This window comes from Sparus aurata, chromosome 24 (genome assembly GCF_900880675.1).
Source record: "Sparus aurata chromosome 24, fSpaAur1.1, whole genome shotgun sequence".
Taxonomy (NCBI): Eukaryota; Metazoa; Chordata; class Actinopteri; order Spariformes; family Sparidae; genus Sparus; species Sparus aurata.
In genome coordinates, this window is record NC_044210.1 from 11,682,198 (window position 1) to 11,705,889 (window position 23,692).

A 23,692-nucleotide genomic window follows, 5' to 3' on the forward strand; every position below is an offset into this window, starting at 1 on the left:
GTAGAGGGCGCTACAACAGGTTTTTTTTACAATAGATGGTCACAGTACAGTTTGTTTCTTTATTTGTACAAATCAAGTGAGGTGTGTTTGTGTGAAGATGACACACTGCGAACAATGTGAATACCAGACTGGTGTCCTTATGAAAGACACTATGTAGTTATTATAATGTCACAGAAGTCACTTTAATCTTCACACCCTGAACGTTTTCTTTCTCTTCAGTCATTTGCTTACTGTCTGACCTTTTTGAGTGTCCTAATATAAAACAGAAGTTGCCATAGCAGCACTTCCTTTACAGAGGAGTTCAAACCTGCTCGTACCTTTGTGACAGTTTGAGGTTAATAGTCAGAGAACAGAACAACAGGGTCTGTCTGTGCTGACTTCATTACATGATCTTGTTCACCAGCAGCAGCAGCAGATGCTTCTTGACAAGTATGGCGAAATGGAAACTCTGCTTTTTACTGACACTAACTCTGTGTTTTGGCATTAAAGACAGTGAAGGTAACGTAGATGAGCTAGTTTTCAATATGTAACATGTTGGCAAGTTATATATTTTTATTGTCTTTGGTTTTAAAGAGGTCAAAACACAGTTTCTGTAATTTTATAGCAATTAAAAATGTGATTTAATACTCACAAAATGCAAGAATACAGCAGTAGATCAGACTCGGACTAATTCATGTTTGATTGTGACTGATTGCAGTGAGTCTTGTGAAAACCATTGGGAGCGAACCAGTCGTCACTGAAATATGCACCAATTCAACAGTTGATATCATCACACTTGTAGTGTGTAAGATCAGAACAGAGAGAAACATGTCAACAGAGTGTCGTCTGCTGTATCAACATGGAAAGGGCTTTCAGCATCAATGTGACTCCAGATACAAACTTATCCAGGAGAATCAGACTGTGTTTCTCCAGCTGACCAGTTTAACACCAGTGGATAGTGGGAACTACAGCTGTGAGTGTTCAACACCTGATGGAACAATTGTTCTGCATCTGAATGTCACTGTGGAGGGTAAACACACTTTTTATGTATTTTTATTTTGGCTGATGAGTAAGGTGATTATTTTCTGCCATGCTCCAACTGCATTGTGTTATTATGTGTACTTTACAGTCTTTTAAAGAGTCATTGATTAAACAGTGTTTTTGTCTCGTAGATGATTTTTTTACATTTGATTTGCATATTCAGGCAGTACAGTATTGCATGTTACTATGACAGTAGACTGTTTTCTTCACAAATAGAGTAAAAACCAGATTTCTACCAGAATTATATTAATGTTTTAGAGGCTGCAGACACCAGCGGTTCCACACAAATGCCAATTCCATGGGTCTGGATCGGTGTCTCTACTGGACTCATTATAACTGGAGTTATTCTGGGATTTGTCTTCAGGACAAAAAGTGACAGGTGAGAAACTCATATTTTCACTGAAATAGCAGATTTTATTTTTAATGTATTTTTTCAATGTTAATGTGGTGCATTTACAGTAAATTGCACTCTGTAGATTCCTGCATTACACTGTTTTGCTCTTTTTAATGAAAGTTATTATTAAAATGTAAACATAATTAAACCTATTATAATGTTTCTGCTCGTACTTGATGCTGTTCTAACTCTGATATCTCTTCTTATTTAAAGAAACTCTTCAATGTCAGCCACACCTGGACAATCTCTACCTGAGTCTTCCAGCTCTTCTGTGAGTATTTTTATTTCCTCTAACTTTAAAGTAGGCAGTTTCATGTTCATTATCTAATATACATAAATATACATTTATATTTTGGGTCTGTAGCTCGTGATCTAATCTCGTCCTATGTTCTCAAAAACATTTCTTATTTCTCTATTGTAATGTTTAGTCCAACCTCAGTGATCCTCTTGTTTGAACTGTGTGGAGACATGCAGTCTACATCTTTACATGGCGAACGTGTTTTCAACCATTGTTAAACATAATTGAGTTCAATTCAAAAACATGATGCATCAAGATTTTTTCTCCGTAGGATGAAGACGACTACACAAATCTCCAGCATCCAGCAAGTGATCTCTACCAATCTATATCATATTCAGCCTGGAATAAACCGACTGTCCACTTAGATAACCAGGACATGGACGGAGGAGAGTCTGATATAAGCTGCACAGATTATGAAAACATTTCAACCAAAGAATCAAAATAAAATTACTGTAACTTGTGGATGTTCGTGACTCATTGAGACGATAGATCGCTGATTATAGCTGGCCTTCAGTTTGTGAGAAAACCCAAATAATACAATTTGTATTTGCTTTTTACGTACGCAACAAGATAGTTTCATTATACTGAGGGGTTCAATAACTGTCTTACTGGTCCTGTACAGCAGGAGGATATAAAATCCCCCTTAGCCAGAGAACAGGTTACTGCGTAGATGGTATATTTGGCAATAACTGTGGTGTCTGCAAAAAGACTGTGTTACTTTTCAGCTACAGCTCTACGTCAGGCCTCTAAACCTGTCTGTGATGACCACCAAAGCAACATGTCAGTTTCAGCACGGTTTGTGATGTTTGACTCTTACTGGTCATATACGTATATTGTGAGCAGCGTAGACAGTAGGTGATGTTGGTTGGACTTTTGGCAGTTTGATGACCCGTCCCACTCTGTTTGCGTTTGCCTGTGTTCTCATCTGTTCCTGTATTAAGTGGCAGGTGAACGAGGCACACCTGAAGTCATTTCCTCTGATTGCCTCACCTGCTGTAAGAGTGCTGATATCTCCCTCTTCCTCTCTGTCTCCTGTGCTCCCAACCAGCAGAGTTTTGGTTGTGATCATTTAGATTCGGTCTACTTTGGTTATATTTGATTTAATAAAATATTATTTTAAATGTTTACCTTTGTGTGGTCTCCCTGTTTTGTTGAAACCATCTGAGCCAGGTTGTCACAGTGGATCTAGCTAAAACTGTCAGTAGATCAGGGCCCATTTTCCTAAAGATTCTGAGAATCCTCTCAGAGAGCTTCTGACTTAACCTAAAAATTCCTAGCAAGGAGTCTTAGCTTAGGAGTGATTCCAGAACATTCTCAGAGACCTCTGAGCAAGGAATGGACAGAAACTACTATCTTAGTGAGGAGGTGTGGTTGACCCCGTTGCTAGGTATGAGTCATCATTTCAAAAGCTGTGATTGGTTGATCCTAAAAGCTAGATAAAAAATATACTTTTGGTGATAATGGGCAAAGGATGGACCCTCAAATCGATAAACTTCATCCCAGAATCTAATCTTATGAATACTGTGTAATTGTAAATAATATTTCACATAAAAGAAAATATCTGTTAAATGAATAGTAAGCTATACTTTAAAATTATCCTACAAAATGTGTGAAAACGTAGGCCCACTTGCACAGTATTCACATAGTGAAAGTTATTATTTATTTGCTTATATTAATTGCCATGCTGGTAATTTTTGCACTTTCAACATTTCAACTCAATTTGGTATTAACAAGGGTGAAATGGCTCAGCTTTCATCAATGTCTGTGATTGCTGACCGGCCTATAAGAAGCAGTGTTGTGATGACTTTTAAGCCACTTAAAAGTCCTCTTCCCTGCTCTTAACAGATCTCTCCTTAGGAGCTCTCTTAAGAGCTAGGATTCTTTAGGAATAGCTTTTATCTTTACTAGGATCTACTCTTCACTTTTAGGGGAAATTCTAAGAAAACATCATGATTCTAACAATTTTCTTAGAATTTGGCCACTAGGAGCAACTCTTTGCACTAAGAATCTTTGTGAATACATCCCCTGATGTTTAATGACCTGACATTTCATTGTAGACACGCGTAACATAGGCATACGTTTTCTCTTACGTCCTGTCGTGGCAACTGAAAACCAGTCGCTTGTCTAGTGCAGGTGAGAGTTGGTCAAACACAAAGCTCGACACAATATTTCTTTTCTAGAAGTTTTTTATTGGTGCAAGTAAGAGTCACATGTCAGCAGTGCTTATATGATGACTGAAGGGAGGCCACAACTGACCTGTGTCCTTGAATTTTACTGAGCAAGACACTATTTTAGTATATTTGAGTACGATGTAGTTACTGTAAAATCCTTGAATTCCTATTTTTATATGTATTACCTAAACATTTCTTTCTCGTCATCAGTTTGCTCACTGTCTGACCTTTTTGAGTCTCTTAATATAAATAAACAGAAGCCGCAGTTGCACTTCCTCTACGGAGGAGTTCAAACCAGCTCGTATCTCTGTGAGAGTTTGAGGTTAATGGTGAGAAAACAGAACAACTGGGTCTGTGTGAGCTGTCGTCATTACAATGTGTTGTACACCAGCAGCAGCAGCAGCAGCAGCAGATGCTTCTTGACCATCATGGCGAAATGGAAACTGTGCGTTTTACATCTTCTGCCACTAACTGTGTGTTTTGGCATTACAGACAGTGAAGGTAACGTAGAGAAACTAGTTTTCATATAATGTCAAATGTATGCAAGTAATTTTTCTCGAATCTATTTGTCTTTGGTTTAGAAGAATGATTGTCTAGTTTTTTCTTACCGTCAGTGTAGTGGAATTAAAAATGTGATTTAATGTTCCAAAAATACAAAAACTCAGCAATCACCAACTCAAACTTTATGGTATTGTGATTGATTGCAGTGAGTCATGTGAAAACCATTGGGAGTGAACCAGACGTCACTGAAATATGCACCAATTCAACGCAAAGTATCATCACACTCATAGTGTGTAAGATCAGAACGGAGAGAAACAGGCCAGAAGTGTGTCGTCTGCTGTATCAGTATGGAAAGGACTTTGAGCATCAATGTGACTCCAGATTCAAACTTATCCTGGAGAATCAGACTGTATTTCTCCAGCTGGATGGTTTAACACCAGTAGATAGTGGGAACTACAGCTGTGAGTGTTCAACACCTGATGGAACATCTTTTCAGCACCTGAAGGTCACTGTGGAAGGTAAACACATTTTTACTAATTTTTCTTCATAGTTATATTCCACTTTTGGTCACTTTTTACTTATGCTTTGGCAATGCGTTAGGTGATTATCATGCTACAACTGTATTCTGCAGTCCTTTAAAGAGTCATTCATTATCATTATTATTTGTCTCTTAGATTTACATTTTCTTTTACTCTGATTTGCAGATTCCATAGAGCAGTATATCATGTTACTGTCAGTTTTCTTCACAAATAGAGCAAATACCAGATTTGTACCAGATGTTTCTGACTAAGATCTCTTTACAATGTTTCAGAGGCTGCAGACACCAGCAGTTCCACACAAATGCCAATTCCATGGGTTTGGATCGGTGTCACTATTGTCCTCATTATAACTGGAGGTATTCTGGGATTTGTCCTCAGGAAAAAAGTAACAGATGAGAAACTGTAAAAAGTTATTATTCAAATCCTACATTAATGTTTCTGCTCGTACTTGATGCTCCTCTAACTCTGATATCTCTTCACATTTAAAGAGACTCTTTAAGGTCAGCCACACCTGGACAATCTCAATGTGAGTCTTCCAGCTGTTTGGTGAGTATTTTATGGCAACAGTGTTTCAAACATTGTTCACCTTTATTGAGTCCAATTTAAAGATATCATGCATCAAGATTTTTTCTCCATAGGATGAAGACGACCCCTACACAAGTCTCCAGCATCCAGCAGGTGATCTCTACCAATCTATGTCATATTCCGACTGCAACAAACCGACTGTCCACTTGGATAACCAGGACATGGAGGGAGGAGAGTCTGATATAGGCTGCACAGATTATGAAAATATTTCAACCAAAGAATCAAAATAAAATGACTGTAACATGTCCGTCACTCAGCAGGAGAACAAGCTACTGAGTAGAGGATATATCTGGCAAGAATGGTGGTGTTTTGAATACGTCTCACACAGAACAGTATTTCAATGTTGAAAAAAACACTGACGTGTGTCACCGCTAGTATCAAGTCAAAAGAACATCGAGGCAACAAACACTAACCAATCACAGCACAGGAGGGCGGGAATAGGCAGAACATTTGACTATTTTAAAAGGGCACGTCTATTATAGGACCAATTTTGAATTCTTGTGTGATGTTCATTTTAAATGACTTATTAATGATAACCTGAGGATACATTTCCCAAAGCTTGTAATATTTGCACACTGCTGTTGCAATAAACTATTTGAACCATGCTGCAGTTTGTTTCTTTGTTTTATTATTGTTAATCCACTCGTGTTAACTGAGTTGTGCATTGACTGTTGTGTCAAGTTGTAACAGTGCTGTGTGAATAACATAAATTGCAACAAGCTGCAAAGACTATGCAGCTTTTTATGTACAGCTCAAGCTGCAGCCTCTAGATATGTGATGACCACAAAAGCAAGATGTCAACTTCAGCCCAGTACGTGATGTTATATTGATATTGTGAGCAATGTACACTAATAATTATTGGTTGGACGTTTGGTGGATGTAGCTCAAACTTTAGTGATGTTTGATGACCTGGCATCATATTATAAACACATATAACGTGGGTATGAATTTTTCTTGTGCACAAACATTACAATTGTGTCTTAAATGTCACCATACAAGACATTATTAGGGTGTATTTAGACACTATACAGTTACTATAAAGTCACGGAGGTCCCGTTAATATTCACAGCCTGAATGTTTTTTTGCTTACTGTTTTACCTTTTTGAGTCTCTTAATATGAAAGCGGAAGCTGCAGCAGCACTTCCTTTACAGAGTTCAAACCAGCTTGTACAAATGAGAGTTTGAGGTTAATAGTCAGAGAACAACAGGGTCTGTGTGACTTCATGACATGATCTTGTTCACCAGCAGCAGCAGCAGGTGCTTCTTGACCAGTATGGCGAAATGGAAACTCTGCTTTTCACTGCTTCTGCCACTAACTCTGTGTTTTGGTATTAAAGACATTGAAGGTAACGTAGATAAGCTAGTTTTCAATATGTAACATGTTGGCACGTTTTTATTCTGTCTTTGGTTTTAAAGAGTTAAAAAAAACAATTTCTGTAATTTTATGCCATTCAAAGATGTGATTCAGTATTCACAAAATGCAAGAATACATCAGTAGATCAGACTCGGACTAATTCATGTTGATTTTTGATTGTGATTGATTGCAGTGAGTCTTGTGAAAACCATTGGGAGTGAACCAGTCGTCACTGAAATATGCACCAATTCAACACAAAGTATCATCACACTCATAGTGTGTAGGATCAGAACAGAGAGAAACATGTCAACAGAGTGTCGTCTGCTGTATCAACATCTAAAGGACTTTGAGCATCAATGTGACTCCAGATTCAAACTTATCCAGGAGAATCAGACTGTGTTTCTCCAGCTGACCAGTTTAACACCAGTAGATAGTGGGAACTACAGCTGTGAGTGTTCAACACCTGAAGGAAAAATTGTTCTGCATCTGAATGTCACTGTGGAGGGTAAACACACTTTTTATGTATTTTTACTTTGGCTGATGAGTAAGGTGATTATTTTCTGCCATGCTACAACTGCATTGTGTTATTACGTGTACTTTACAGTCTTTTAAAGAGTCATTGATTAAAAAGTGTTTTTGTCTCGTAGATGATTTTTTTTACATTTGATTTGCATATTCAGGCAGTACAGTATTGCATGTTACTATGACAGTAGACTGTTTTCTTCACAAATAGACTAAAAACCAGATTTCTACCAGAATTATATTAATGTTTTAGAGGCTGCAGACACCAGCGGTTCCACACAAATGCCAATTCCATGGGTTTGGATTGGTGTCTCTATTGGACTCATTATAACTGGAGTTATTCTGGGATTTGTCTTCAGGATAAACAGGTGAGAAACTCATATTTTCACTGAAATGGCAGATTTTCCTTATAATTTATTTTTTCAATGTTAATGTGGTGCATTTACAGTATATTTCACTCTGTAGATTCCGGCATTGCACTGTTTTGCTCTTTTTAATGAAAGTTATTATCAAAATTTAAACATAATTAAACCTATTATAATGTTTCTGCTTGTACTTGATGCTGTTCTAACTCTGATATCTCTTCTTATTTAAAGAAATTCTTCAAGGTCAGCCACACCTGGACAATCTCAACCTGAGTCTTCCAGCTCTTCGGTGAGTATTTTTATTTCCTCTAACTTTAAAGTAGGCAGTTTCATGTTCATTGTCTAATATACATAAATACACATTTATATTTTGAGTCTGTAGCTGGTGATCTTATCTTGTTCTATGTTCTAAAATACATTTCCTTTCTATTGTAATGTTTAGTCCAGCCTCAGTGATCCTCTTGTTTGAACTGTGTGGAGACATGCAGTCTACATCTTTACATGGCGAACATGTTTTCAACCATTGTTCAACATAATTGAGTTCAATTCAAAGACATGATGCATCAAGATTTTTTCTCTGTAGGATGAAGACGACTACACAAATTTCCAGCATCCAGCAAGTGATCTCTACCAATCTATATCATATTCAGCCTGGAATAAACCGACTGTCCACTTAGATAACCAGGACATGGACGGAGGAGAGTCTGATATAAGTTGCACAGATTATGAAAACATTTCAACCAAATAATCAAAATAAAATGACTGTAACATGTGGATGTTTGTGACTCACTGAGACAATAGCTTACTGATTATAGTTGGCCTTCAGTTCGTGAGAAATCCAAAACAATGCAATTTTTATTACTTTTTATGTACACAAGAAGATAATTTTAATATCCTGAGGGGCTCAATAACTGTCTTATCGGTCCTATAAAACAGAGGGGAAGAAAATCCCCTCAGTACGTCACTCAGCAGGAGAACAGGCTACAGAGTAGATGCTATAATTGGCAAGAATTGTGGTGTTTTTAATACGTCTTACACAGAACAGTATTTCAATGTTGAAAAAAAAGACTGACGTGTGTCACCGCTAGTGTCAAGTCACAAGAACATCGAGGCAACAAACACTAACCAATCACAGCACAGGAGGGCGGGAATAGGCAGAACAATTTTGAAAAACAATATGTAACATGTTTCGTGGAGATGGGAGGTTGTGAGAGCCGGGCGTATCTGACAGCTGCTGTTTGACTGTTTCTAAAGGGCACACCTATTGTAGGATCAATTTAAATTTCTTGTGTGATGTTCATTATAAATGACTTATTATTGGCATTCAAAGATAAAATGCAGTAAATATTTCTGTTAATTGAAGAATACATACGCCAAAGCTTGTAATATTTGTACAAAACCAATTCTGTTGCAATAAACTTTTTGAACCGTGCTGCAGTTTGTTTCTTTGTTTTATTATTGTTAATCCACTCTTGTCAAGTGAGGTGTGCATTGACAGTTGTGTCAAGTTGTAACAGTGCTGTGTTAAATAACATAAATTGCAACAAGCTGCAAAGACCATGCAGGTTTTTATTTACAGCTCAAGCTGCGGCCTCTAGATATGTGATGACCACAAAAGCAAGATGTCAGTTTTAGCACAGTAAGTTAAGTTTGACTCTTATCACACATATTACATGTTATTATATACACAATTGTGTCTTAAATGTCACCATACAAGACATTATTAGGGTGTATTTAGACACTATACAGTTACTATAACGTCACTGAGGTCCCGTTAATATTCACGGCCTGAATTTCTTTTGCTTTCTGTCTTTACCTTTTTGAGTCTCTTAATATGAAAGCGGAAGCTGCAGCAGCACTTCCTTTACAGAGGAGTTCAAACCAGCTTATACATATGAGAGTTTGAGGTTAATAGTCAGAGAACAACAGGGTCTGTGTGACTTCATGACATAATCTTGTTCACCAGCACCAGCAGCAGCAGCAAATGCTTCTTGACCAGTATGGCGAAATGGAAACTCTGCTTTTTACTGCTTCTGCCACTAACTCTGTGTTTTGGCATTAAAGACAGTAAAGGTAACGTACATACTTGTTTTCAATATGTAACATGTTGGCACGTTTTTATTCTGTCTTTGGTTTTAAAGAGTTAAAAAAACCAATTTCTGTAATTTTATACCATTCAAAGATGTGATTCAGTATTCACAAGATGCAAGAATACATCAGTAGATCAGACTCGGACTAATTCATGTTGATTTGTGATTGTGATTGATTGCAGTGAGTCTTGTGAAAACCATTGGGAGTGGACCAGTCGTCACTGAAATATGCACCAATTCAACACAAAGTATCATCACACTTATAGTGTGTAAGATCAGAACAGAGAGAAACGGGTCAGCAGAGTGTCGTCTGCTGTATCAACATGGAAAGGACTTTGAGCATCAATGTGACTCAGGATTCAAACTTATCCAGGAGAATCAGACTGTGTTTCTCCAGCTGGATGGTTTAACACCAGTGGATAGTGGGAACTACACCTGTGAGTGTTCAACACCTGATGGAACAATCATTCTGAATCGGAATGTCACTGTTGAAGGTAAACACACTTTAAGTATTACCCTCCTATATTCCACTGTGTTGGCACTGCATCGTTAACACAGCAGTACGATGGCTGTGTCCAACAAGAGTCTGCTTCCTTAAATTTGAGTTTCAGATCCCAGTAAAGCATTATGGGTGTTTGTGACATGGATTTTTGTTTCTGATGTTTCAGAGGATGCAGTTGCCGACAATTCGACACAAATGCCATTTCCAAGTGCTTACGTTGCCGTAACTGTCTTCATGATCACAACTGTAGCTATTCTTGGACTCATCTACAGACGGATACTTCATGGGTGAGATACGACTGTTATAATGTTATAATCTTCAAAACAGCTTTCAATCAATTACATAATTTTAGCAATATCACCTGTAACACATTTGTCACAGTTTAAACCAGAGTACAATGCACTGCAGCCATATCTAGTGAGATCTTGACCTAGTTTCATATGAAGCAGTGACCGACATCTTTCATTTCCTGTCTCATCTGTAAAAATAAGCTACAAGACGCACACTGAAGAACCACCAAGACTGATTACTAACACATTGTTGTTTCACAGAAGAAAACCAGAAACACTGAGCAGTCGTCCACACTCGGTAATGTACAAGATAATGTTACATATTCTTCATTCATGCGATTCATTTTACTTGAATCCTTTTTAAGATACGTGTCTCTCTGCAGGAGCCACAGGACATCGAACCGTACGGCACCTTCATCCAGAGAGAGAGCGGGCTCTACTCCACTGTCAGACTCAACGTCTGTAACAGTGACACCAACAATTCAAACATGCTGACCAGAGACGACACACATGCAGGGAAAGTGTTGTAGAGCTCCAGTTACAGTTTCTGTTCCCATCTGATGCATGTGTTGGTATTGCGGCCTGTCCTCCACCAGATGGTAGTATTTTGCTTTGTGACGACTTCTGTAATTCCACCTGCAGGAGACTGTTGTTGACTCCAGAGCACTGCTGTGTTGTGCAGGTTAAATGTTTAAAGCTGAGCTCAGTAAGAGCAAAACATTTTTATTATATTGTGTTGTAATGATGATCAGAATTGAATAATCCAGTGACAAATAAACAGTTAGAGAAAAGTTATTTGTTTGTGTTTTTATGAGGATTCTACTGGGAACATCTAAAATAACCTGTTTTTAAAATCTAAGTCAGATTCTCAATATAAACATTACAGTCAGAATAACAACATAATGCAATTTTTGTATTAAGGTTTTGTCACCCAGTTGTTATATGGCTATTTTTGATTTATCAAATGAATATACTGTAGGTCTGAATATTGTAAGCGTGTGTTCACAATAATAACTTTGTTTTCAGTTGTATCCATATATGTCTATTACAAGAATTGTTTAACCCCTCAAATTTGATATGCAAATCTATATGGGTAAAATCTTTGTATGAACATCTCAATATAGCTGATTTATATGTATTTCAAGAAATCATGTCAAGCGTCCACATAAGTACCAAGTGCTGTTTCGTAGACAACTGGACTTGTTTAGGTTTCTTGACGGAGTTGCACCTCTCAACCAAGAGGCTTCTTCAGTTCTGAATAACTGGAGGGGAGTCGCTGTGTGGGAGTGTCCTTACATAGTTGTTAGGGTCACTCGTGGGTCGTTGGTCAAACCGGTCTTCATGTGGGTTGCTATGGCCAGGTGAGCTCAGGTGTGAATGGTAGTTCAGCTGTCTGGGAAGAGAACACCTCCTCTGTTCTTAGTCGGTCGTTCCAGTTTGACATAGATGGATTATTTTACTCCTGTTTCAAACCGTCTTCTCTGGCCAAGATGTTTACATCGTTGTCCTCAAAGGAACACATTGAAGTAACCATTTAGAATGAGTGCACGCTCTAATGGTCAACTACACATTGTCACCTCATGATCGTTACCATATCTCATTTAAATAACACTGTTCTGATGTATGAACGTGGTTTTTATATGAATGCTGGTCTTGGATTGTGGCCAAATGACTGAAATCTAGATACATAGATGAATCCTTAGCTTAACTGTGCCGTCACTGTGTGCCTCTGATTTATTTTGTAACTACGAATGAGGAAGATTTTCTTTCATTTTCACTCAAGACATACATTACAACATTGTTGTTGTTTTCTCTGGCGTTCCCCTGCGAACACTCCCTTCTGTTTAAGAGGAAGTACGACTAGGTCACGCACCTGGAGCCTGTAAACAACAGACCTGGGATCAGTCTTGATCTCAAGCATGACCTTTGCGATCACTGTGCAACAGGGAGGCGCTCCCACGCTGCTTAGTCTACCTGGTGGACACATGGTGCCTGCGTCAGACTGCTCGACCATGACTGCGATTTTTGTATTCTGCAGAGATTTCCTTTTTTTTCTTTTACTCAGATCCATAACTATTGCTGAGTAATTTTTTGGCACTGTATGAGGGGAAATCACAACCCATGTAACCCCAATTTAGTTTGAGTTGAGATTTAGGGAACACAGGTTATAAATGGTATTCTTTAATTCTTCTTTTTAATGCTCAAACAAAAGCGCACTGTCGGAAATGTTCTTAAGACTAAGTTCATGTATAGTTTTCTAACATTTTTGTTTGTCTCTGGTGAGCACTGTTTTCCCTCCTCACACCCTAAAGCAAGTGTCAAATGTTTACAGTTGAGTTACCTCGCTTGTCAGACTTCTTTAGGCTGCTGATTATGCTTATCTTAGTTCCGGGGCAGGCCCCTCTGCAGTAGATTCATTAAGGGTCAAGCGAACAGATTCCCTTTTCAGGCAGATTTAAGGGAAATTAGTCAGCACCAGCATGTGACTGGGTCGGCGTTTTCCCCCACTTTCAATTAAATTCTCATTGGATCGAGATGACCGCAAGAGCTCCAGTGATACAAAGTGAAAACAATGTAACGAGCACTCATTTAAAATGGGACAAAGATAAAACAATGAACAATGAAAAAAATAATAATAATAACATATACCTCCTACAGTACTGTTAGAAACTTTTATTTCGATTTTTTTGTCTCTGAATGACATAGACTGTAAAAATTCGTCTTTTTGGTTAAGTGCACATGTTGTCCGGCACACGCAGCAGCTTGATTTCATCATCATGGATTAAATCAGCAAAATTACTTCTCCTTTTTTCGTTTTTCACTTCATACTGTCGAGATGATGATGTGCAGTTTTGAGCGTACTTTATACCTCAACTACACTATATTTCAGGGGGAAATCTTGTCCTTTTTACACCACTACATGATTCTGAAAGCTTTGGTTTTCACATCTGATTTCACACCACTTACACAAACGGTATATAAGAATGTTAAGGGGATAAATTATCTCTGGGATGCTGGACAGGTTATTGGTAGCAGCGCACCTTAAATACCCAGTACACTTACGGGACTTGAACACAATGTCATATTGAAATCACTTCTTCAGTAAGACAAGGTACATGAGTGATAAAATGAGTCAGAATTAGACAAAGAGGTACGGTGGACTTCCTAAGTATAGATACCGATCAAACCAGTAAGGCGAGCCACAGTAGGCGTGTCAGAGCAGATAACATAGTAGGTATCAACTTTGAGCTTTGTCGCATGAGTGCGTCAGAAAAAAAAGAAATGTGCAGAGAGCAGGACGGAGGCCAGTGACAGATTTGCAGTTGTCATTTTTGAAAATATCTTCTACTTCGTTCAGTCTTTCAAACTCTGACTGAGAGATGGTCGAGTGCTGCTCGATTGGAGATGGATGGAAAAGTATTTACGCGCCAGTGTCCATAACTTCATCACAATTTCCAGCTTTTATATCAGACTTATTCTCCAACGGACGTGGCTATATTAGTGAGAGTGGTATAAAAAACAACCTGATTTATGATAATGGTTTGTTGATTCGCAGTCTGGAGTCTCCCTGTTTCCCCTTTTTTGAGGACTTTTACGTCACCTTGTGGTTTGGAGAGTTATTACCTCTCATGCAGGTTCAGAGTGAACGAGCTGGCTGCAGTCTTTACAGCGTGTTCACATGACTATTAAACTTTAAACTAAGATAACCAACGTTGTTTGTGCAGATGACTTGGCAGGCCGTGACTGCCTTCAGCTGGTGCATGCAGATAGGGTTTGAAAATCAGAGAAGTGGCCCTTGTGACCCAAACCGCAGCCTGGTTTTAATCTAGTTCATGCATCTGTGGTTTAATGTTGACACGATACTGTTGCCCAGCCCAAAAGCCACTAGCTGAGCTTACAGCGTCGCATTCTGGTATGAGATTACAGGTGTCAGCTGCCAGGCTGCACAGGTACTTCCCACATGTAACAAATAGCCTGAAAAGGATACTTTTAAATTTCCAGAATATGAAAACTGCAGACGAGTTGCCAATATCAAGGAAGCATGATGGCCCTTGCAAAATACTGAGCTGTAGTCTATGATTTACTCTACGAATCATCATCAACTGTGACACACCTACGTGCGTGTATACGTGTAATCAACCCTTGGACCAACCCTTCCCTCTTAAGAGGTGTGCAATCTTAATGATGCATACATTTATAGGTAAATGTAAGACTGAAAATGAAAATGACATGTTCACGTAACAAGTACTATAAAAATGTGCTTTTTCAAAATTATTCTATAGCATCGTCAATCTGTTTATGTTGTCCTACCATCTTTGTGCAGTCTTTTAACATCTCACCTGGTTTCTGAGGCCACTGAATAATTGAAAATGTGTAAAGTAGCTTTCTTTTACACAGAACAGTCAGGTTCTTTCCTGCACTCCTAAGAGGAATTACACAGTGACTTCCCCTCCCTGGTGTTTTGTAAACAGGTTACATAAGAGATGCTTGAGAAAGATTACTTTAAGTGGCACAACAATCGTGAAGAGGTATTTAAGAGTTTAACTTCAGAGTTCAAGTTTTAGGGCTTTGTTCGCATGTGACGCATCTCCTACTGTATACTGTTGCACTGTGCTGTCACACAATCATTTGACAATTGTCCATTGTCACTGTGTGCATCAACAAAAATCATTTGTTTTTTTTCCTGTTTCTGATTTGACAAAAACAGGAACAATTGATACAATTCCTGAAGATTGAGTCAGAGTTTCCTGATAAATCTCAGTCGTGTTTTTAGTCAGTAAACATTAGTCAGCATGGCATCTTGAGTCTGAAGTGAGGTTCCCCAGGAGCTTCACCCATCCTGCTGAAGACAAAGATATGACTGTCATGCCAATGGTTAAAGTCTGTGTAAAGCAAATTCTAGCTGCAACACCGGCATTATGTGCCCGCCACCGGCTTGTATCCTCCCGTCCCGCCGACAGCAGGTGCCACCATTGCGGCCACCGGCATTACGTGCCCTCCCAGAGAGTGTAAGTGTGTGCTTATGTATGTTATAAATATTGCACATTTGGGCAATTAAATGCATTTTGCTGAAGGTGCAAATCCTGAAATTGATTTAACATCGTGCATCATGTCATACCCATGTAATGTTAGCAAATGTTATTGCATTTAATCATGACATGATTTAAAACATGGACTGTGAGGAAGGAGGCTGAGCACTATCAGTGTCTGACTCAGAGTCAGTTTCTGGCTCTGATGGTTCAGACAGGTCCGGCTGGGTCAGTCCGATGATGCTGCTAGCTTCCACTGTTACTGTAGGTTACGTCCTTGTTCAGTACACGGAGGAGGCTTCCCTCCCATGCGTGGCCGTGGTTTCAGCGCCTCTAACTGACACGCCCCCAGCGTTTCACAGCAGAGAGAAGTGCTTGTTTTTCCATGATTTTGAGACCTAATTTTATATACTTGGCAATTTTTTTAATCTTTCAAATTTGGCTAAGTGGTCAATGACACATGTTTCTGTGGTGAGACAAACTCATAACACAAATGTATTGCTGCTTTACACGGACTTTAAAGCGACTACAAGGAAGTTTTAAGCTACAAAGAAAAAATGTTGTGAATGTTCCTCTGATGATTAACGTCGCAATCAAAACAAACTTACACTAGCAAAGATCTTAACGACAGTAAACACTGGTGTCGTACCGCCTTTTCCAATGGGGTCGCTAGAATCAACAAAGACTTAAAGTTCCTCGTAGCCTCTGTGGATGGATGAATGGATGTATGGATGTATGGATGGATGGATGGATGGATGGATGGATGGATAGATAGATAGATAGATAGATAGATAGATAGATAGATAGATAGATAGATAGATAGATAGATAGATAGATAACTTGGGGAAAGGGAAATTAGGTTATCGTAGCACATTAAAATACAAATACAATCAAAATACAAGGGCAAATATAGGAACTTGAAAAGACAAGAAAAATAAAATACTATGTAAAATATTTTAAAAAACAATGTCATGTCATGCAGCTCAGCTGAGCCCAGGGTAGCCAGGATTTGAACCAGCAACCTTTCAATCAATAGTCGACTTGCTCTACCCGTTGAGCTACAGCCGCCCCAAAGCAATGACATAGTATGTACAATAAATGCTTTAAAGATATAATATGTAAGAATTCTGCTTTTGAAATATATAAAAATGACCAGACCTTTGTTATATATTTTGTTGAGTTATGTTCTCACATCACCGCAGTGTTCAAACCCTGGAAAAAAGGGGTTGGTTGTGTATTGTTAGTACTACTGTGAGGGAGTCAGAGGGTGAGGGGGGGGAGTTACTTACTATGAAACAAATTTCATCTTGTCCAAGAACATCAAATAAATTTAAATCAGCAATGGTGGTTCTTTAAAGGTAAGTTCATCACCACCGGAGCAGAGGTTTTGCCTCTCGAAACTTGTTTGGCAACAGGATCATTTGTGTGTAAGACTCAGCAGCATATAATTGCATGTTGTGGGAGAGTTATCTACGGCCCGGAACAATCTGGCCTCCAAGGATAAGATGTGGTAAGTACCCTGGATAAATGATGGTATGGATGAGGGCATTGTGACGTCGATTTATGAGTTTATATCTCTCGTTGTCTTTGCATATTTAGATACAGACGGACACACACACACACTCTCTCTCTCTCTCTCTCTCTCTCACACACACACACACACACACAGTCACAGCTTTGAGAGATGGATTGTTATTATCCAAACTGACAGGTACCACTACAAACACCTGACCCAAAGATGGCCATGACGTAGTCTCCTTGGACCAGAAACAAATGGGTTACTAGCAAACAGCATTTGTTTTTTGATCATTGTTCATCCTGTACTTTAATGCACTGTGGAAAGTGGAAAAGTGGAAAACAATCAAACCACTGTGGGCGTGCAGGTGGTCGAGTGGTTAGAGCGCATGCCATATACGCAGCTGACCCCGGTTCGATTCTGGCCGGAGGTCCTTTGCTGCATGTCACATCCCCCTCTCTCTCTCACATATTTCCTATTTGTCTACTGCTTAATAAAGGTGTCTGTGCCAGAAACAATCAAACCACTGTGGTTCCGCTGAGCGCACGTAAAGTGACTCATTAGCAGTTCAATGGTAAATGATCCATTGCGGAGTATTGTCTTTGTGCTGCACTGGGCGCACATTGAGATCACAAGTTATTATTAAGAAGCCTGTTTCTGCTAACTGTACTCACACATGCTGTCACTTCGCCAGGTGTACTTCCCCCAACCCCGCATGGGGGGTGTCATATCAAGTTTTCTGGAAGGATGTTCACACTTGCCACCACAAGAATACAACCATGTAAGTCCTCAGGGAATAGTCGTCACAAACCTCGACACTTCTGCTTCTGGGTTTTTTTTTTTTTGACAGCTCTTACTGGAGTTGTTGTAAGTACAGTACAGCTGTACAGTAAGTGTGACATTTACTGGACATGAGTGGTTGTAAGATTAGCAATCAGGGAGAAGCAGTTTTTATCCGCATTTGTTACAGTTTAACCTCCTGTAATCTTACTAATTCATTATTAATAAGATATTAGTCCTGTTATCTTATAAATTATCGATATTAATTTATTTCACCTTGAGAGTCCAGTATCATAATTTCATTCCCTTTTCATTTATAAAGCCCCAAATTACAATGACATTGTCTAAATGGGCTTTACAATCTGTACAGTGAGCGACATCCTCTGTCCTCAGACCCTCGAATCAAGGGAGGAACAACTTGCCATGTTGATGGAAAAAAAAAAAAAAAATTTTAACAGGGAAAAAAAGATGGAAGAAGCTTAATGAAGAAACACACAGGAGGGATCCTTCTGCCAGGATGGACCGACATGCAACAGTAGAGGCATGTAGAGAGAAGAACATTTGCATTGCCAAAATAATTTGATACAAATTCATTTTATTGTTTCCTGAAATGAGTTTCTATTTCTTTGAAAATGTTAATAATCCCCTGAGGCTTTCATGTGATGTGGTCAGCATCAAAGATGAGTCCATCAATCCAGTAAATCCCGCCCCCTCCTGTGTAGCTTTCTGTTTCTCTATCACCGTTTAAAAGCCTGCTCAGCCTCCGGAAACTGAAAGTGTGTGTTGTACAGCAGTGGAAGATGTTGCTGCTCCTGCTTTGTACAGCTTTGTTCTTTAAAGGTAAGTGTCACTGTATTTTTCATATAACTGTATAACACTTTTGCTTATAATTGTACTATGTACTGTTCCTGTGCTTGTGCTGCTGCAGCAGCTGTATTTATCCACAATAAAAGCTTATCTTATCCTGTAGCCTAGAAACCTTTACCTTTTATTATTATACAGCATGATTTAAAGTACTCTATATTCAAAGAGTCTGTATTTGTATGTGTTGTTATTGAAAATCCATATAGATATATAGATATACATATAGATGTTTTTATTCACAGTCAAAGTTTATTACATTATTCATTATTTTAATTAACATAATCACTAATCAACAATTTGCTGTGTTTGTGTGCAGCCTCAGTGTCACAGCTCACCGGTTATGGAAATCTGACAGCTGTTTATGGAGGGGACGCGCACTATGGATGCACATTAGCCAACCCAGCAGGTGCGGATGTCACTTTAAAATGTTTTATAGTAAAGATGTAACCAGCAGTGGAGGAAAGACCTGCTTTACCTTTGATTGTTCAGAGTCTCTGTCACTTGTTTCTGCACTAAGTAACTTCAGAGAGAGCGGAGGATCACGGTCTTACACACATATTTACTTCAACATACAATATTTCAAAATGTAATGTATTACATTGTTATGAAGTGATTACTTCTATTTGTAGTCAGCATGAACATTATGTCTGACAAATTGTTACAGACTTGGGAATTTGTATTTACAGTTTGACAGTGTTGCACTCAGAAACTGTGGGGGGCGCCAATTAAACAAAATGCCAATTTATCAAAATGTACACTTTAAAATACTCAAAGTGAAAGTTATCAGTTCAGAATGTTAGAATAATTAAGGATGTTGTACTTATGGGTTGAGTATTTTGTTCAAAAGTCTGTAATTTAACTTTTACTTAAGTATGAATTTCACCTTACCATCTACTAAGTTGCTTTTAAAATCGTATTTGATTAGAGTATAAATTGAATTGAGTGCAATTAATTGCTTATTTTTTAACTATTTCATATACGACTGCAACTAATGATTATTATTACTCATGGACTCATCTGCTTATTATTAATCTGGATTTACCGATTGGCTGTTTTGTTTGTAAAAAAATCTGAAAAACAATGACATTTTAAAGTAATTAATAAGTAAATAACAGTTATTTACTTAGTTCGAGTCATCAGTTCAGCTGTGCTTGTGTATAATGGTTTGTATGTTGTTTTCCCAACAGGTGTTCTCCAGGTTACGTGGCAGAGGCTTTTTAAGGACGAATCGATCGAGAACCTCGCAACCTACAGCAAACGCTTCGGGCAGCAGGTGAACGAGCCGTACCAGGGGAAGGTGACGTTCACGGAGGCGTCCCTCCACTCCACATCCATCAGTCTGAGGAACGTGACGTGGGAGGATGAAAGCTGCTACATCTGCTCGTTTAATGCATATCCAGAGGGCTCGAAAAGGAAGCAGACTTGCCTCAAAGTGCAAGGTAAATTGCAATTGATTTCCTAAGGTCACAAAATAATCTTTATTTGAACAGCTGCAGCCTCTAAACTGCCTCATTTCTATTCTCTATCAAGGAATATCTGAGGTGAAAACATCTGTGCAAGCTCTCAGCGGTGAACATCTGGAAGGAGGCATGAAGAGGGTCGTGTTTAGCTGCTCTGCAACAGGTAAACCAACTCCGACCATCGAGGGGAACCTCTCAGATGATGGTGCCTCCTCAGAAGGCCAATGTGAGACTACAGTGACAAACAGCGACCACACAACCACCAGAAGCTGCAACATCACAGTGGAAGTACCTGCAGGCTGGAGCGGACACGTGGATTGGCTGCTGAACGCTGGAATGACGGGACAAAGGAGCGTGAGGATCCCTTTTTCTTTGGGTCCCGGTCCTCCGGATCAGAGAGATCCAGGTATGCATATTAGTCATTATGTACACAGGCACGTGTTCTGTTTTACTGTAACAACAACTAACTATAACAGAACCACCCAGGAAGTCCCATGATTATTTTGGTGTACTGGACGACTGGGTTCCAAGAAATGTGCCAGTGATTAGCATCTCCGCAAAGTCGGCTTAGTAGGAGGAAGTTCATTTTTAAACAGCAGAACAGAGTCGGGAGCTTTTCTGTTTTTACCGACAGTCACAAGGTGTTAACCTGCCTAGAAAGTCCCCGTGCCAGTCAAAGTAAAAATTAGAATTACAGATTATGCAGGTGAGAGGGCAAGAAATAAATCATAAGAATTCATATGAATGAAAGAAAATAGTACCAAAAAGCAAAAAAAAAGGACCCAAATGCAAGATATACTAAGGCAGGCGGGACGGAGGATGGTGTGAGAAATCAGGAGGGAAAACACAAATACAGGAAGTAAAAACACAAGGCATAAGAAGAGTCTTTCATCCTAAAACAGGAAATGAAAGCTAAAACTCAGGACCACGGCGAACAATACAAATCAGACGGACCCATTCAGTGATTCATGGACAAGTGAGAGAACTTTGACTCCTCAGATCCTGTGAGAGACTGCGAGCTGATGCAGCAATGAACTGAAGACACATGCTGAACTTATGCTCAACCCTGGCTGCAGCAATCTGGGTCAGCTGACTTGTGGAATAGTCTGTTGCCTACTAGAACAAAGACACGTACTGGTTAGTGCCAAACTTACATGAGTCATTGCCAAGGAAATCAAATCATAAATTCCCTTGAGGAAATCCATCAGAATCGAGGGAAATACGACACTGAGACGACAATGTGGTGACACGTGAGCACACTAATTCACTGATCCAGGAAATCCAGAAAGTCCCTGATATCCACGCAGGCAGGTAGTCTGGAAAGAGCTTGGAACGCACACAGGGTCATCCTCCCCCTCGAGTCAGCTGGCAGTGACTCATTATATTCCAGGGTTGGTTTCAGTTTCATGTTCATGAAACAGCAATGTCACAGCCCAGAGTGTTACACTTGTACACACCGGCTCTCTGGGGAGGTCAGCTGTCAGATCGGGGAAGTTACGTCTCTGCATTTAAAAGCGAGAGTGTTCTCGTGAAGAAAAAAAAATCCCACCTTCCTCTTTTAACGTAAATGTCAGTTACCTTATGTCTGTGGCGACTGACAATGCGTTGTTTTTCTCTCCAGGGACAGGACTGTCTTCATCAGGGCTCGCTTTCGTGGTTTGTGCTGTGCTGTTCGTCCTCCTCATCGCTGGTGCTGCTGCGCTGAAGCTAAAAAAGTGAGATATTTTGAAACTATGTAAGACATTTTTTCTTTACAGTGAATATACAGCCGTGCAATTCTCCTCACGGGTAAATATCATACACTGATCTCTGCTTTTCTCTCTTTCTAGCAGACAAAAGAAGAGCTGCAGTCGACAAGAAGGCGTTTGCTGAGCTTTTGCTTTTCTCACAGTTGTGTGTTTTTTGTTCCTGAATTTTCAAATATGCAAGCATTATATATATATATATAAAAAAAACCTGACTTAAGCTAAATGCTGCAATCAAGATCCATTTTCCACAGGTGGTTTTCAAAACACAAAGTGCAATGTATTGAAAACCAGCTGTCTGATTGACATTTCTTGTTTAAATTGCAGACCTCGGCACTTTAAGTTTGTTTCTGGAGCTTCAAGCAAATGCTTGTTCAGGCTTTGTAGAATACACACAGGAACCAGGACAGATGTTTCGTATAGTATTAGGGGAGTTGCTTCTTAGTAACTGTGAGTGTTAAGTTTACACTTTAGAACAATTATCCAACACCGTGCAATGGTTGCTTCAGGCAAATCTAACAGGCTAATTACCAGCGTAACAAGCTGACGTGCTCAGGTGACAGGAGTCGAAAACAAGGAAATGTCCTCGAGGGGGCAGTCATGTCAAGGACTGTGCTGACAGTGCCATCTAGTGGACGTGTGGTGAAAAGGAGACAAGACACTGTACTGGTGATCTTGACAGACCAAATGTCCACCAAATCACAACCGACCAAGGAATGTAAAAGACATTTTATTCACTTTATCGTTGTATGAGCATCTATATATGAGCAGCCGCATGGGCCAAAATTGAACACTGCATTTTGCACAAACATGCTTCTTAGTTTCATACACACAGTCGCACGGTATGCATGCATGTGTGTGTGTTTATGTGTTTGAGAGTGTGCATGTATGTGCAGGTGAAGTATTCAATATTTTTGAATGAAATGAAGTATTCAATACAGGCCTCGGCGGCTGCTCATAACTTGGAACAGTTTACTGCAATATGTACTCAATACCATAAACATGTGAATTAATAACAACATTCATTTTTATTTAGATACTCATTAGATCTATATGTTTATTTATATAAGGAATTTAAATCTGACTATATATGACATAAAATACATGTGTTGCTATTTTTGCACGTTTCTTGCCACCGGGCACTTGAATGTTCAATGTTTGTGTTTAGTAATGTTATTTATACTCAACGGACATCTACCTTGACACAAATACAAATTTACTGTGAGGTTGTAACTGTGGTTTAGCGCCTACAATATGTAGGTGAGTAGTATTGTTATGCATTGACGTGCTGAGCCCTGCATTATTGTTGTGCACTTTCTCCACAATTTCTGTTGATCTGATCTTTAAGCTGATGTGTTTTAAATGATCATGTATTCTCTTAAGTGTACCCGTGTATTTATTAATTGTCTTGTGAGTAAAATAAGAAGCTTTTGTAAGAAGTGATTTCACCTGTGTGCAATGTTTGTGTCCTCCTGGAATACATGTACAAGAAGTTAAACTCCTAGTTGACTATTTAAGACAATACTGTTGTTGTGGATGTGAGGACACGTGACAAAGACGCGCACTATTACGCACCAGAAACATGGTGACCATCGGATCCAGGAAAGTGCATTTAACTTAGAGGAACCGCCATCTGCTCATGAAAATACATTCATGGTACAGACTA

The 23,692-nt window shown here is 39.1% G+C and overlaps 4 protein-coding genes across 7 annotated transcripts; all 4 read left to right on the top strand.

Moving 5' to 3' along the window:
• Positions 1 to 285: 285 nt before the first annotated feature.
• Positions 286 to 2,804, top strand: LOC115577195 (uncharacterized). Its single transcript, XM_030410128.1, has 5 exons — positions 286 to 498; positions 698 to 1,009; positions 1,279 to 1,399; positions 1,628 to 1,685; positions 1,984 to 2,804. The coding sequence occupies exons 1-5, from the start codon at positions 387 to 389 to the stop codon at positions 2,155 to 2,157; spliced, it is 777 nt and encodes a 258-aa protein (XP_030265988.1). The 5' UTR covers positions 286 to 386; the 3' UTR covers positions 2,158 to 2,804.
• Positions 2,805 to 4,115: 1,311 nt separating this feature from the next.
• On the top strand, positions 4,116 to 6,113 carry LOC115577214 (uncharacterized). Its single transcript, XM_030410167.1, has 5 exons — positions 4,116 to 4,384; positions 4,591 to 4,902; positions 5,196 to 5,325; positions 5,412 to 5,469; positions 5,562 to 6,113. Exons 1-5 carry the CDS (start codon positions 4,210 to 4,212, stop codon positions 5,736 to 5,738), a joined length of 852 nt encoding a protein of 283 aa, XP_030266027.1. The 5' UTR covers positions 4,116 to 4,209; the 3' UTR covers positions 5,739 to 6,113.
• A 3,553-nt stretch (positions 6,114 to 9,666) lies between these two features.
• LOC115577210 (uncharacterized) lies at positions 9,667 to 11,426 on the top strand. The gene is made up of 5 exons (XM_030410162.1): positions 9,667 to 9,822; positions 10,022 to 10,333; positions 10,508 to 10,628; positions 10,893 to 10,929; positions 11,015 to 11,426. The coding sequence occupies exons 1-5, from the start codon at positions 9,750 to 9,752 to the stop codon at positions 11,159 to 11,161; spliced, it is 690 nt and encodes a 229-aa protein (XP_030266022.1). The 5' UTR covers positions 9,667 to 9,749; the 3' UTR covers positions 11,162 to 11,426.
• Positions 11,427 to 18,735: 7,309 nt separating this feature from the next.
• On the top strand, positions 18,736 to 23,469 carry LOC115576806 (OX-2 membrane glycoprotein-like). Of its 4 annotated transcripts, none has more exons than XM_030409378.1 (6): positions 18,736 to 18,797; positions 19,138 to 19,227; positions 20,009 to 20,260; positions 20,352 to 20,687; positions 21,903 to 22,016; positions 22,111 to 23,469. In XM_030409378.1, the coding sequence occupies exons 1-5, from the start codon at positions 18,758 to 18,760 to the stop codon at positions 21,998 to 22,000; spliced, it is 816 nt and encodes a 271-aa protein (XP_030265238.1). In that variant the 5' UTR covers positions 18,736 to 18,757; the 3' UTR covers positions 22,001 to 22,016; positions 22,111 to 23,469. The 4 variants fall into 4 exon arrangements, with proteins under 4 accessions (XP_030265238.1, XP_030265239.1, XP_030265236.1 ...); XM_030409379.1 differs by having other exon boundaries at positions 22,114 to 23,469; XM_030409376.1 differs by having other exon boundaries at positions 21,903 to 21,996.
• Positions 23,470 to 23,692: the final 223 nt, after the last annotated feature.